This window comes from Kogia breviceps, chromosome 2 (assembly GCF_026419965.1).
Source record: "Kogia breviceps isolate mKogBre1 chromosome 2, mKogBre1 haplotype 1, whole genome shotgun sequence".
In the NCBI taxonomy this organism is placed as follows: Eukaryota; Metazoa; Chordata; class Mammalia; order Artiodactyla; family Physeteridae; genus Kogia; species Kogia breviceps.
In genome coordinates, this window is record NC_081311.1 from 113,206,948 (window position 1) to 113,221,137 (window position 14,190).

At 35.3% G+C, this 14,190-nt stretch overlaps 1 protein-coding gene across 7 annotated transcripts in view; it reads right to left on the minus strand.

The window, feature by feature from the left end:
• The window catches only part of LRP1B (LDL receptor related protein 1B), a 1,895,525-nt gene that overhangs the window by 1,203,326 nt on the left and 678,009 nt on the right, over positions 1–14,190 (minus strand). For all 7 annotated transcript variants that reach the window (XM_067025946.1, XM_067025948.1, XM_067025945.1 and 4 more), the window contains one exon: positions 5,160–5,297. In XM_067025946.1, the coding sequence (XP_066882047.1) occupies positions 5,160–5,297 (138 nt within the window). The remainder of the gene's footprint in view (positions 1–5,159; positions 5,298–14,190) is intronic.

Genomic DNA, 14,190 nt, shown 5'->3' on the forward strand with positions numbered 1-14,190 from the left:
CTATTTAACTGTCTCTAAAAGTCAACATATTCAAACAAACAGCTGAAACTTGAAATCCATTTCTCTTTAGCAGGATTAGTTTACAGTTATATCTGATAAATCAGTGTTAAAAAGTCAAATATCTTTCTAATTAAGCAGAAGTTAAAAAACTAAACCTCTGAAAAATGAATATATGTACATATGTATGTACGTATATATCTGAACCTATGCATATATGCATGTATATATATGTATATGTACACACCTCTATACATATACATAATTAGAATAGTCTGCAAGAAGTATACTCTCCTAATTTCATATATGTGTCATTGGTCAACATAAACTACATCTGCAAACAGTCTTGCAGAGGAAGGATACACTTGTAGAAGATCTGTTCTTTCTAGGAATTGTTGCTTTGCTTCTGAGAAGCATTAATTTGGCCCTGAAACCAACCAGTGTCAAGGGTCATAGCCATTCACTAAACTAACTCAATTGCTTAAACTAATCTCTTTGGAGAAAATGCTTACACTTAAGATAGATCTGAGACTATCTGATCACCTTAACACAATCCAACATAAAGAAAAGAATATAGCAGGATCTACTCAGTTGCAGGAGCTTTAGTAATCAAATGTGGCCTGAGCACACAAACCCAGGTCCTCCTGGCTAATTCCAGTTTGCTTGTTTTCTAGCTCTAGGTTTACTGAAAGCTATTCTGATGCTACTCTGAAATCAGTGTTGTAATGACTAACAAAGCACCACCACAAGATAAAATATTTGTTTTTTTCATTTTTCCAGAAAGGAGAGTCCTGAATTTGAGTTAAGAATTAATTCCTAACTCTTTTATTAAATTTAATTTTGTCAAATCAATTAATTAAATCTAATTAATTGGGGTAGATTAATTCCTTTTTGGAATATTTGGAATATATGAGATTCACACAGAAGTTTTAAGGATTACTAATTTTCCTATGGTGAATCATTGTAGTTAATAAGGTTTTCCATTTACCTTGGTCCATTTTGAGAAAGCCTCGAATGTGTAAATTACCTCCAGGATTTTTTGGCATCATCTCACAAGAATTTAGTTTTATGAATAGTAATATGAAAGAAAAATAAATATATAAAATTTTAAACACAAATCAGTGTCTAAAATAAATACATTAAAATAAACATTAGAATTACTAGAATCCAAAATAAATACATTAGATTGTGGGTAGAGAAAAATGTAATTGCATATCAGGAAAATTATATTCTAGCTGGCAAGTAAAATAATCAAATGGAATTTTTAAATTTCTTAATATTCATTATTTCAAGAAGTTAGATGATGCATACAAGAATCTTATTCTTCTTTAGGTTCCTGATCAAATACACCTAATTAATATATTATACACTCAGAATCATGTAGGAAGAGGTTTAGAAAAGAGAAATCAGAAGAGTTATGTGTGTCTGTGTATGCATACTTATATGTCTGTGTGGGGAGCTTTTCAGATGTCAGAGAGTGTCATTCCCTAGTCAGTTTTAGTAAGCTCTTCACACACTTATCCCCTTGAATTTAAAGGGATATTGGAATGCTTACTGGAAAACATAGATTACATAATCACTTTTTTAGGGCCACAGAAGAGAGAATCCCTTTTTGCAGTGACCGGAAGAGTTCCCATATTCTTTTAAAAGAGTAATAGCAGATAGCACCACAGAGACTGTCAGTCCCTTGAGAATTTAAATATGCGACAGTTTTGCACTGCAAATGTAATTTAACTAAGGTTGTAAATAAAAAGAGGGCTTCTCTTCTTCTCTTCTAGCTATGTTAAATGTCAACAAAATGACTTATCGTAAGAATGTCAAATATTAAAATGGTGTTTTGATACACCTCAGCCCAAGTATTCTCCTTTAGTTGAATTTGTTCACTTCCTCCAGCATTCTGGAAGGATTTTTGTGGAAATATCCTGTATTGAGAGGCATCATACTGTATAGAATATGTTTTCATTGCTCATGCAATTTACATATAGTGATATTGCCACCAATATGAAATATTATGTAGGAAGACATGAAATTATCTGAAATATAATGTGGTGATTTTGAATTTCATACTGTAAAATTTTTACAAGCACAGTCCTATATATAAGTACACCCATATGCAAAAAAATCCATTGTTTTCTTTAAATGAAGCTTAATTATGGAGATTAAAATATCAGCGTTATAGAAAATCATTAATAATAGATATCTTTTCATTACCCTTACCAAGGAGAAATTGATTTTTTCTAGGAAACCATTCAGAAAACTATTCAGTTGATACAAAAGCATTCCCAAGACCAAAATATCACCTCCAAAATGTTATTTTTCTCCTTATTAATTTTCATAAAGGCTACAAATATATCACCAAATGTACTTTGGAACTTTTATGAGGATAAAGAAAACATATCCATTTTTGAATTGTGTCTTAGGTTTCATAATTATTTAGAGTGTGTGCTTGGAACCCAACAAAAAGGAAGAAATGGAAAGAGAAGTGATTTAAAAAGAATTTTTCTATAGAGAAAAGCATTTCTAAAAATCAATGTGATGTTTGAATTAACCTGGTTTCTTTCTTTATTGTATGTCTATAGTAGATGAAAAAGTCCTTAGAGACTTGATGGGGCTGTTGCCTAATGAACTCTTCAGAAAACATCTTTTCATTGAATGTGACCCAGGATCAGGAGGAAGGTTGAAGGTGGGAAAATACACTCAGTTCCCATGATATACTTTTGCATATAATCAATCATCTTTTCTAAACACAAACCGTACACATATGATAAATCTGGTGTTGCTTCCAAGATTTGTATTTTGGCTATGTGTCTGGGGCACTCTATCAGGCCAAGCAGGGAAACACATTTCTGATTTTTCTTTCTCAATGTAGAAATACTTTACTAAACCACTGACTCTGGAATCACTGTGTCATTCAGTCATCTTGACCCTACCATTCTATGTAGCTGTGCAAGGCCACAGAATTAGGTGAAAACCCTTCTCCTGAGGTAAATAACAGGTAGAGAGCCAAATATACTTCTTATTTCTAAGTCCACCACAGGTCATAATACTTTAAGTCTTTTAAAGCACTTTATTTGGTGAAATTTAGAAATATTAAAAAGGCCAAAGTGGTATAATCAGCCTCCTACTGGCAAATTAAGAAATAAAAAAGGTTGTCATTGTGATAAAGATATGAAACTTGGAACAGTTGGAAACCTAAATTAGAACAGGAAAAAAGAAGTGTAAGCAACTACAAATTCTAAATCTCAGTCTGAAGTATATGCTATCTTTTCAAAAATCAACAGAATTTAATATCATTTTATTTTTGTTCAGATATTGGATAGTTAGTTGATCCCCTGTTTTACTATTAACATATCCCTTTATCTTTTAAATCCCAGCTCTAAATTTTATTAGAGAACTCAGATATATTTTCATAGATCCACAGCACTGAAATATGTTTAAGATATTCAAATCTGTATAATCACCTCTGAGAAGTATTTGGCAATGTGATGATTTCACTCTTTTAGAAGCTTAGTCACACATGTCTATCTGAAATTTTGTTCTAAATGTAATAAGAATCCTGAATTATAACTAAAGCAAACAGAACTGGGCTCTAGAAAATAGAATTAATATCTGAAAAGAAAATTAAACTCTTTAACTTCTATTACTTTGTAATTCACTAATTTACTTTCTAATAATATCACTTTTAAAACTATACAATTATAAAAAGGAGTACATGTCACAAAGCCTCTAAATAAAAATAAAATTTCTTATTAATTATTATTACACATGTTCATAAGTAAAACTAAGAATCAACTGGCTCTTTATGTGACCCTGTCAGAGTTCAAGGCTAAGAAAGGAAACTTGGCCAAAGAAGGAAGACCTTTAACTTCTCAATCTGAATATGTCTACAGGGCCAGAGTAATTGGACATCCCTTTAGAAAGAGGGAAAAGATCTAGTGATCCAGCTGATCTATGCTCTCTCAACATCCTTACCACTTTGAATTACCTTTCTAAACAAAGATTTACTCTTTTTCTAATATATGTCTCCATCTCTGGTTTTGAATCCAGGTTATTTCAGCCCAAATGTGGGAAACTGGCAGCCAGTAAGCCCTGTCAGATCTCTAGACAAGTTTCGTTAGGCCTGTACACATTGCTGACCATACAATGTTTAAAAAGCAGTAGCTAACTTTGAACACTTTAAACACAAAGATGTGGAGCTCCTCCTAAAAACCTGGAACTTTTGGTGACCTAAGACCTTTCCAAAATGGCAGCAATTTAGTGTGAATCTGTCCAGACACCAGAATGCATCTCCAGCTTTCTACAGTTCCTTCCATTCCTTATTGTCTCACTGACCTCAACATGAAGAACGCGTTACTCTTTGACGGTTTCAATAAACATCCTTTGTGTTACATTCAACATGCTAGAATGCAAGTTAGAACGTTCTGATTCAGTGGTTTCTTTCCCGACTCCAAGTTGAAGACTGATTCACTTGACTGAAACCGTGATTCTGTTTCCAGATAACAGTCCTCACCTTAATCCTCAACTTTTTCCTGTTTCTTTGTCTAACATTTTATCCTCCCCTTCCCAACCAGTTCTATTGGAATATACCAATTCCAATTAACTTTTTATAAATTTGAGATTTAGTTACTTCTATCATTAGTATAAAGGTAAACCCTTGACCACTGTAGAATGTAGGCTTTTAACAAGAATGAAAATTACAAGAAAGTTAACAGTATAACTTCAGGGAAATAATATTAAAGGAAAATTTCCCATGATACATTCTATTAAAATATTTGATTGCAGAGGTTTTACTTCAATACCCTTCGTTTAAGCAACAGTTCAGAGAAACAAGTTTTATATGTATGGTATCAATACTGTGACTAAGACTTCTCTTTTGTCCTTTGCTCAAAAGTACTCTTTTCTATGAAATATATAATTGTTTAAGAGCCCAACTTCAAAGGCTAAATGTGTGGGTTTTTTTTCTAACAGCATTTTTCAATAAAGCACAATAGTCACAGCTTTGAAATGCATATTGAGTGTCTCTGGCAATAAAACTCATGCTTTCTCAATAACTGATAAGGTTGTAGTTGAAGAAAAAGACAGGTTATAGGTTCTCTTTGAACTTTCATGAAAACTATGAAAAATTCAATATTTCTGTTGTATTTTTCCACAAATGGACTCACCACGGCAATGAACTCCTTCATCATACCCATCTGAGCAGTCCAGGATGCCATTGCAGAGCTGGGATAAGTGAACACATTTGTTGGCACCAAGGCAAGCAATGTGATTCAAGGGGCACTTGATTTCTACCTCCTCAGGACCTGGAAAAATCCAAAAAGGAACACAGTGATTTAGCTTTTTTTTTTTTTTTTTTTTTAAACACTAAAACTGTTATGCATGAGAAATTACTAGCGTGAATTCACAAAATAAAATGATAGGCAATATTACCGGAGGGCAGCTCTGATTCTCAGAGACATCAAAATTGGCCTAAGTAATTAAAAAAAAAAAAAAAAAAAACTAATTTTTAAAGGTTGCATAGGAAATAAAAAGTATGTTTTTCAAATAATGCATTTAAAACACAAGTATTCTTTCAACCCTTAAAGAGGCCTGGATTGAAAATCTAAGGGTTGGTTTGAGTCATTGTTCTATTTCTTATCCTTAGATAAGTGGGCAAGGTGCTTAAACCCTATAAGTTTCAAGTCCCTCAACTGTGAAATATGAATAATGGCAACTTCTTGGCATGGCTCTTTTTATTTATTTATTTTATTATTTTATTTTATTTTATTTTTAATTGATGAGTACACATCAAGTGTTAGGCACTAAGCGTTTTACATCTATTAACTCATTTAATCTCCTAATAGCCTTTTGAACTGGTACTATCGCTGTTTCCACTTTACAGATTTGGAAACTTGAGATATCAAAGCTAAATAATGTGACCAAAATACAGCTGAAATTATCCTGTTATGTCTGAGTGCACAGAGACCCCAAATGAGTTATCAGCAGTTCTGCAGTGAAGAGGAACTGGGGGTTACCATTAGAACTCATTGTGGAGCCTGCCCATTTCACACAAATCCATCCATAATATGCAAATACATAAAGAAAGGTTCTTTGTGCTTTCTGAATAAGGAGGCCAGATAATCTGTACAGACACTCCTCTAGAGATGATCAACTAGGGCTCTGGAAGGTCTTTTCCCTTGTATTCTTATAATGCAAAATACTATTAGATGAATACACAATGTGCTTTTGCTCTGAGGCATAGCTACTTTGAAACCTATACACTGAAAACATTCTTTTTTGAATTTTATATTATTTATTTTTTTTATACAGCATGTCCTTATTAGTCATCCATTTTATACACATCAGTGTATACATGTCAATCCCAAAAGCCCAATTCATCACACGCCCACCCTCACCCCCCGCCACTTTCTCCCCTTGGTGTCCGTACGTTGGTTCTGGCATCTGTGTCTCAATGACTGCCCTGCAAACTGGTTCATCTGTAACATTTTTCTAGGTTCCACATATATGCGTTAATATACGATATTTGTTTTTCTCTTCCTGACTTACTTCATTCTGTATGACAGTCTCTAGATCCATCCACGTCTCAACAAATGACCCAATTTCGTTCATTTTTATGGCTGAGTAATATTCCATTGTATATATGTACCACATCTTCTGTTATCCATTCGTCTGGTGATTTAGGTTGCTTCCATGACCTGGCTATTGTAAATAGTGCTACAATGAACATTAGGGTGCATGTGACTTTTTGAATTATGGTTTTCTCTGGGTATATGCCCAGTAGTGGGATTGCTGGATCATATGGTAACTCTATTTTTAGTTTTTTAAGGAAACTCCACACTGTTCTCCATAGTGGCTGTAACAATTTACATTCCCACCAACAGTGCAAAAGCGTTCCCAATTTCTCCACACCCTCTCCAGCATTTGTTGTTTGTAGATTCTGATGATGCCCAGTCTAACTGGTGTGACGTGATACCTCATTGTAGTTTTGATTTGCATTTCTCTAATACTTAGTGATGTTGAGCAGCTTTTCATGTGCTTCTTTGCCATCTGTATCTCTTCATTGGAGAAATGTCTATTTCAGTCTTGTGCCCATTTTGGGATTGGGTTGTTTGTTTTTTAATATTGAGCTGCATGAGCTGATTATATGGTTTGGAGATTAATCCTTTGTCCATTGATTCATTTGCAAATATTTTCTCCCATTCTGAGGGTTGTCTTTTCATATTGTTTATGGTTTCTTTTGCTGTGCAAAAGCTTTGAAGTTTCATTAGGTCCCATTTGTTCATTTTTGGTTTTGTTTCCATTACTCTAGGAGGTGGATCAAAAAAGATCTTGCTGGAATTTATGTCAGAGTGTTCTTCCTATGTTTTCCTCTAAGAGTTTTATAGTGTCCAGGCTTACATTCATGTCTCTAATCAATTTTGATTTTATTTTTGTGTATGGTGTTAGGGAAGGTTCTAATTTCATTCTTTTACATGTAGTTGCCCAGTTTTCCCAGCACCACTTATTGAAGAGACTGTCTCTTCTCCATTGTATATCCTTGCCTCCTTTGTCATAGATTAGTTAACCATAGGTCTGTGGGTTTATCTCTGGGCTTTCTCTCCTGCTCCATTGATCTATATTTCTGTTTTTGTGCCTGTACTGTATTGTCTTGATTACTGTAGCTTTGTAGTATAGTCTGAAGTCAGGGAGTCTGATTCCTCCAGCTCTGCTTTTTTCCCTCAAGACTGCTTTGGGTATTCAGGGTCTTTTGTGTCTCCATACAAATTTTAAGATTTTATACTCTAGTTCTGTAAATAGTGCCATTGGTAATTTGATAGGGATTTCATTGAATCTGTACATTGCTTTGGGTACTGTAGTCATTTTCACAATACTGATTCTTCCAATCCAAGAACATGGTATATCTCTCCATCTGTTGGTATCATCTTTAATATCTTTCATCAGTGTCTTATAATTTTCTGCATATAGGTCTTTGGTCTCCCTAGGTAGGTTTATTCCTAGGTATTTTATCCTTTTTGTTGCAATGGTAAATGGGAGTGTTTCCTTAATTTCTCTTTCAGAATGTTCATCATTAGTATATAGGAATGCAAGAGATTTCTGTGCATTAATTTTGTATCCTGCAACTTTACCAAATACAGTGATTAGCTCTAGTAATTTTCTGGTGACATCTTTAGGATTCTCTATGTATAATATCATGTCATCTGCAAACAGTGACTGTTTTACTACTTCTTTTCCAATTTGTATTCCTTTTATTTCTTTTTCTTCTCTGATTGCTGTGGCTAGGACTTCCAAAACTATGTTGAATAATAGTGCTGAAAGTGGACATTCTTGTCTTGTTCCTGATGTTAGAGGAAATGCTTTCAGTTTTTCACCATTGAGAATGATGTTTGCTGTGGTTTGTCGTATATGGCCTTTATTATGTCGAGGTAGGTTCCCTCTATGCCCACTTTCTGGAGAGTTTTTTTAATCATAAATGGTGTTGAATTTTGTCAAAAGCTTTTTCTGCATCTATTGAAATGATCATATAGTTTTCATTCTTCAATTTATTAATATGGTGTATCACATTGATTTGTGAATACTGAAGAATCCTTGCATCACTGGGATAAATCCCACTTGCTCATAGTGTATGATCCTTTTAATGTTTTGTTGGATTCTGTCTGCTAGTATTTTGTTGAGGATTTCTGCATCCATATTCATCAATGATATTTGTCTATAATTTTCTTTTTTTTTTTTTTTTTTTTGGTAGTATCTTTGTCTGGTTTTGGTATCAGGATGATGGTGGCCTCATAGAATGAGTTTGCAAGTGCTCCTTCCTCTGCAATTTTTGGAAGAGTTTGAGAAGGATGGGTGTTAGGTCTTCTCTAAACGTTTGATAGAATTCAACTGTGAAGCCATCTGGTCCTGGACTTTGTTGGAAGATTTTAAATCAGTTTCAATTTCATTACTTGTGATTGGTCTGTTCATATTTTCTATTTCTTTCTGGTTCAGTCTCAGAAGGTTATACCTAAGAAATTGTCCATTTCTTCCAGGTTGTCCATTTTATTGGCATAGAGTGGCTTGTAGTAGTCTCTTAGGATGCTTTGTATTTCTGCAGTGTCTGTTGTAACTTCTGCTTTTTCATTTCTAATTTTATTGATTTGAGCCCTCTCCCTCTTTTTCTTCATCAGTCTGGCTAATGGTTTATCAATTTTGTTTATCTTCTCAAAGAACCAGCTTTTAGCTTTATTGATCTTTGCTTTCTTTAGTTTCTATTTCATTTATTTCTGCTCTGATCTTTATGATTTCTTTCCTTCTGCTAACTTTGGGTTTTGTTTGTTCTTCTTTCTCTAGTTCCTTTAGGTGTAAGGTTAGATTGTTTATCTGAGATTTTTCTCGTTTCTTGGGGAAGGCTTGTATAGCTATAAACTTCCGTCTTAGAACTGCTTTTGCTGCATCCCACAGGTTTTGGATCATGTGTTTTCATTGTCATTTGTTGCTAGGTATTTTTTGATTTCCTCTTTGACTTCTTCAGTGATCCCTTGGTTATTTAGTAACGTATTGTTTAGCCTCCATGTATTTGTGTTTTTTACATTTTTTTCCCTGTAATTCATTTCTAATCTCATAGTGCTGTGGTCAGAAAAGATGCTTGACATGATTTCAATTTTCTTAAACTTACCAAGGCTTCATTTGTGACCCAAGATGTGATCTATCCTGGAGAATGTTCCATGCACACTTGAGAAGAAAGTGTAATCTGCTGGTCTTGAATGGAATGTCCTATAAATATCAATTAAATCTATCTGGTCTATTGTGTCATTTAAAGCTTCTGTTTCCTTATTTATTTTCATTTTGGATGATCTGTCCATTGGTGTAAGTGAGGTGTTAAGTCCCCCACTGTTATTGTTACTGTTGATTTTCTCTCTTATAGCTGTTAGCAGTTGACTTATGTATTGAGGTGCTCCTATGTTGGGTGAATATGTATTTATAATTGTTATATCTTGGATTGATCCCTTGATCATTATGTAGTGTCCTTCCTTGTCTCTTGTAACATTCTTTATTTTAAAGTCTATTTTATCTGATATGAGTAGTGCTACTCCAGCTTTTTGATTTCCATTTTCATGGAATATCTTTCCCCATCCCCTCACTTTCAGTCTGAATGTGTCCCTAGGTCTGAAGTGGGTCTCTTGTAGACAGCATATATATATGGGTCTTGTATTTGTATCCATTCGGCAAGCCTGTGTCTTTTGGTTGGAGCATTTAATCCATTTACATTTAAGGTAATTATCGATATGTATGTTCCTATGACCATTTTCTTAATTGTTTTGGGTTTGTTTTTGTAGGTCCTTTTCTTCTCTTGTGTTTCCCACTTAGAGAAGTTCCCCTAGCATTTGTTGTAGAGCTGGTTTGGTGGTGCTGAATTCTCTTAGCTTTTGCTTGTCTGTAAAGCTTTTGATTTATCCATTGAATCTGAATGAGATCCTTGCTGGGTAGAGTAATCTTGGTTGTAGTTTCTTCCCTTTCATCACTTTAAATATGTCATGCCACTCCCTTCTGGCTTGTAGAGTTTCTGCTGAGAAATCAGCTGTTAACCTTATGGGAGTTCCCTTGTACATTATTTGTCATTTTTCCCTTTCTGCTTTCAATAATTTTTCTTTGTGATTAATTTTTGCCAATTTGATTACTATGTGTTTTGGCATGTTTCTCCTTGGGTTTATCTTGTATGGGACTCTCTGCACTTCCTGGACTTGGGTGGCTATTTCCTTTCCCATGTTAGGGAAGTTTTCGACTATAATCTCTTCAAGTATTTTCTCTGGTCCTTTCTCTCTCTTCTCCTTCTGTGACCCCTATAATGCGAACGTTGTTGTGTTTAATGTTGTCCCAGAGGTCTCTTAGGCTGTCTTCATTTCTTTTCATTCTTTTTTCTTTATTCTTTTCCACAGCAGTGAATTCCACCATTCTGTCTTCCAGGTCACTTACCCGTTCTTCTGCCTCAGTTATTCTGCTATTGATTCCTTCTAGTGTAGTTTTCATTTCAGTTATTGTATTGTTCATCTCTGTTTGTTCTTTAATTCTTCTAGGTCTTTGTTAAACATTTCTTGCATCTTCTCAATCTTTGCCTCCATTCTTTTTCCGCATCCTGGATTATCTTCACTATCATTATTCTGAATTCTTTTTCTGGAAGGTTGCCTATCTCCACTTCATTTAGTTGTTTTTCTGGGGTGTTATATTGTTCCTTCATCTGGTACATAGCCCTCTGCCTTTGCATTTTGTCTATCTTTCCGTGAATGTGGTTTTTGTTCCACAGGCTGCAGGATTGTAGTTCTTCTTGCTTCTGCTGTCTGCCCTCTGGTGGATAAGGCTATCTAAGAGGCTTGTGCAAGTTTCCTGTTGGGAGGGACTGGTAGTGGGGAGAACTGTGTGTTGCTCTGGTAGGCAGAGGTCAGTAAAACTTTAATTTGCTTGACTGCTGATGGGTGGGCATGGGTTCCCTTCCTGTTGGTTGTTTGGCCTGAGGCTACCCAACACTGGAGCCTACCCAGCTCTTTGGTGGGGCTAATTGCGAAGTCTGGGAGGGCCCATGCCAAGGAGTACTTCCCAGAACTTCTGCTGCCAGTGTCCTTGTCCTCACGGTGAGACACAGATACCCCCTGCCTCTGCAGGAGACCATCCAACACTAGCAGGTAGGTCTGGTTCAGTCTCCTATGGGGTCACTGCTCCTTTCCCTGGGTCCCAACAGACACACTACTTTGTGTGTGCCCTCCAAGAATGGAGTCTCTGTTTCTCCCAGTCCTGTCAAAGTCCTGCAATCAAATCCCACTAGCCTTCAAGGTCTGATTCTCTAGGAATTCCTCTTCCCATTGCCAGACCCCCAGGTTCGGAAGCCTGACAGGCGTATCAGAACCTTCACTCCAGTGGGTGGGCTTCTGTGGTTTAAGTGTTCTCCAGTTTGTGAGTCATCCACCCAGCAGTTATGGGATTTGATTTTATTGTGATTGTGCCCCTCCTACCATCTCATTGTGCCTTCTCCTTTGTGTTTGGATGTAGGGTATCTTTTTTGGTGAGTTCCAGTTTCTTCCTGTCAATGATTGTTCAGCAGTTAGTTGTGATTCTGGTGTTCTCGTAAGAGGGAGTGAGAGCACATCCTTCTACTCCATCTTGGTTCAGGGCCACCATGACTCTTTTTAGAATTGTATCAGGTAACATGAACCAAAAGGTTTTAGTGGAATTTAAATGAAGTTGTATCCACCTTAAAGGTATTTTATATTTTTAATCTGTTCTTTAGTAATATGAAGAACAGCTAGTTTTATACTTATTTATATGTGGACTTGCTTGTTTTTTAAAAAAAGTCTTTACTAAGCAACTCTTATGCAACAGGATTTGCTAAAGAGTGGGGAGGTGATGATGAACAGGGAGGACTCATTTAGTTTACCTAGTGGTGGTAACTGCATTTTACATAATCACCCCTGTGTTTTCAAAGATACACTTAACTTGGAACACCGAGACTTTTCTTGAAGTTCACCAATTCCAAGTCTTTATCAAACATCAAACTTGTATATTGTTATATTGTTATATCTAATTTGAGATTGCTAAAATTCCTATTTATACTAGTTCTACAGGCACTCTCCAATTTCTCTCATAATGATCTTTAATCTTGCTCACCTCTCCCAAATCCAAAGTACAGTCACATAATAAGGTTACAGTCATGTATTAATCTGACACTGATTATTGCAATTCCCCAGATTTTTTCAGTCAGGACACACTTAGGATTTATAATCACAGTTTTGTCAATACCTATGGGACATTAATCAATTTAGCATTAGTTTTCTCAGCTGTAAATGGAAATATCAACTGAGTCTACCAGTTGGGTTGTTGTGAGGGTCAAAAGTTATTCATGGCAAAGCACTGAGAGATGTAGGCTCAGGGTAGGAATTCAACATGTGTTAGTCATGTAAATAAATGCAGTGCAGTGGAGATTCTTGTAGTGGAGAATCTGGAGCTAGATTCTTGAGTCCAATTTCTGGTGCCATCAATTATAAACTGAGTAACTTGGGTAAGTTTTGTACTTTCTCTGTGTTTTACCAGGTTGTTAGAAGAATTATATCAAGAGCTCTTAGGATTTTTCTTGGCAAGCGCTAAATAAGTGATTGCTGTTATAGTTAAGAATGTTTTGAGAAGGTGAGTTACATCTTATAACGTTCTTTTCTGTTGCAAGCCCCTAAAGAAAAAAAACAACCTCAAAAAATATGTTTTACTTTACTTAGTTGAGGCAAAATTATAACAATAATGAAAAGGCCAAACTGACATCTTCTAGGATGTGCACAATTAAGTATTTGTTCAACCATTTGTTTGGAGACATCAACAAATTTTATGATGTAGCTTCACTAGCTGAAGTGTTACCACTAACAGGTTTCCTTGTATTTTTTCATGTATATTTATACAATTACTGCTATACAAGGGTATTCATTTTGTCAAAATACTTCATAAACCCAGGAGATTATAAAAATTTTCAGTTAGAAACCAAAAATGCATCAGTAGTTCTAAAAAAGCAAGATTTTCTTTTTTAAAGTGATACTTGTGTTGGCTCAAATACAAGTATGAGTTTTCATTTTTAAGACTGTCAGGTAACTGATGAACATGACAGAAGGAGTGAAAATGTACATCTGGTGTTAAGAAAAAAGGCTCAGCTACTTATAAATTTTGAGAAAACAGGAAAAAATGTTTGGATTTCTCAGAGGCAATATATAGAACTATTAAATTCTTTCTACTGGTAACATGTAGAGACAAAAGAGAAATTTGTTTAGAAGAATGAAAGAGTCAATTGGTCTCTTCATAGACTAGGTACTACTGTCTTCGCCACCCCGCCCTTGATATACTTTTGTTTTGGTTTTCCTCACTCTGGGTAACTGGTAAGACAGCTGGGTGATGGCTTAATGGATTGCACCTTAACCAGTTCTTCCCAAATTTTCATACCAGAACATATTAAGACAATGAAAATTTGCAAGTTACACTGAAGTAAATAGCAGAAATTATCTGTAGAATAAGTGCAGAGGTTGCCCCAGGCCTTGGGAATTAACCTCAAAATTGAGGGAATCAGTACATTTAACCTCTTTGACCAATGTTGATATACTTCAGTTGGAAAACTGCTAAAACCAAAATGTTGTTGTCTTTCTTGAAAATGGAGATAGAGATGGGGCAGTTTGAGATGTGGCAATGCTTGCCTCA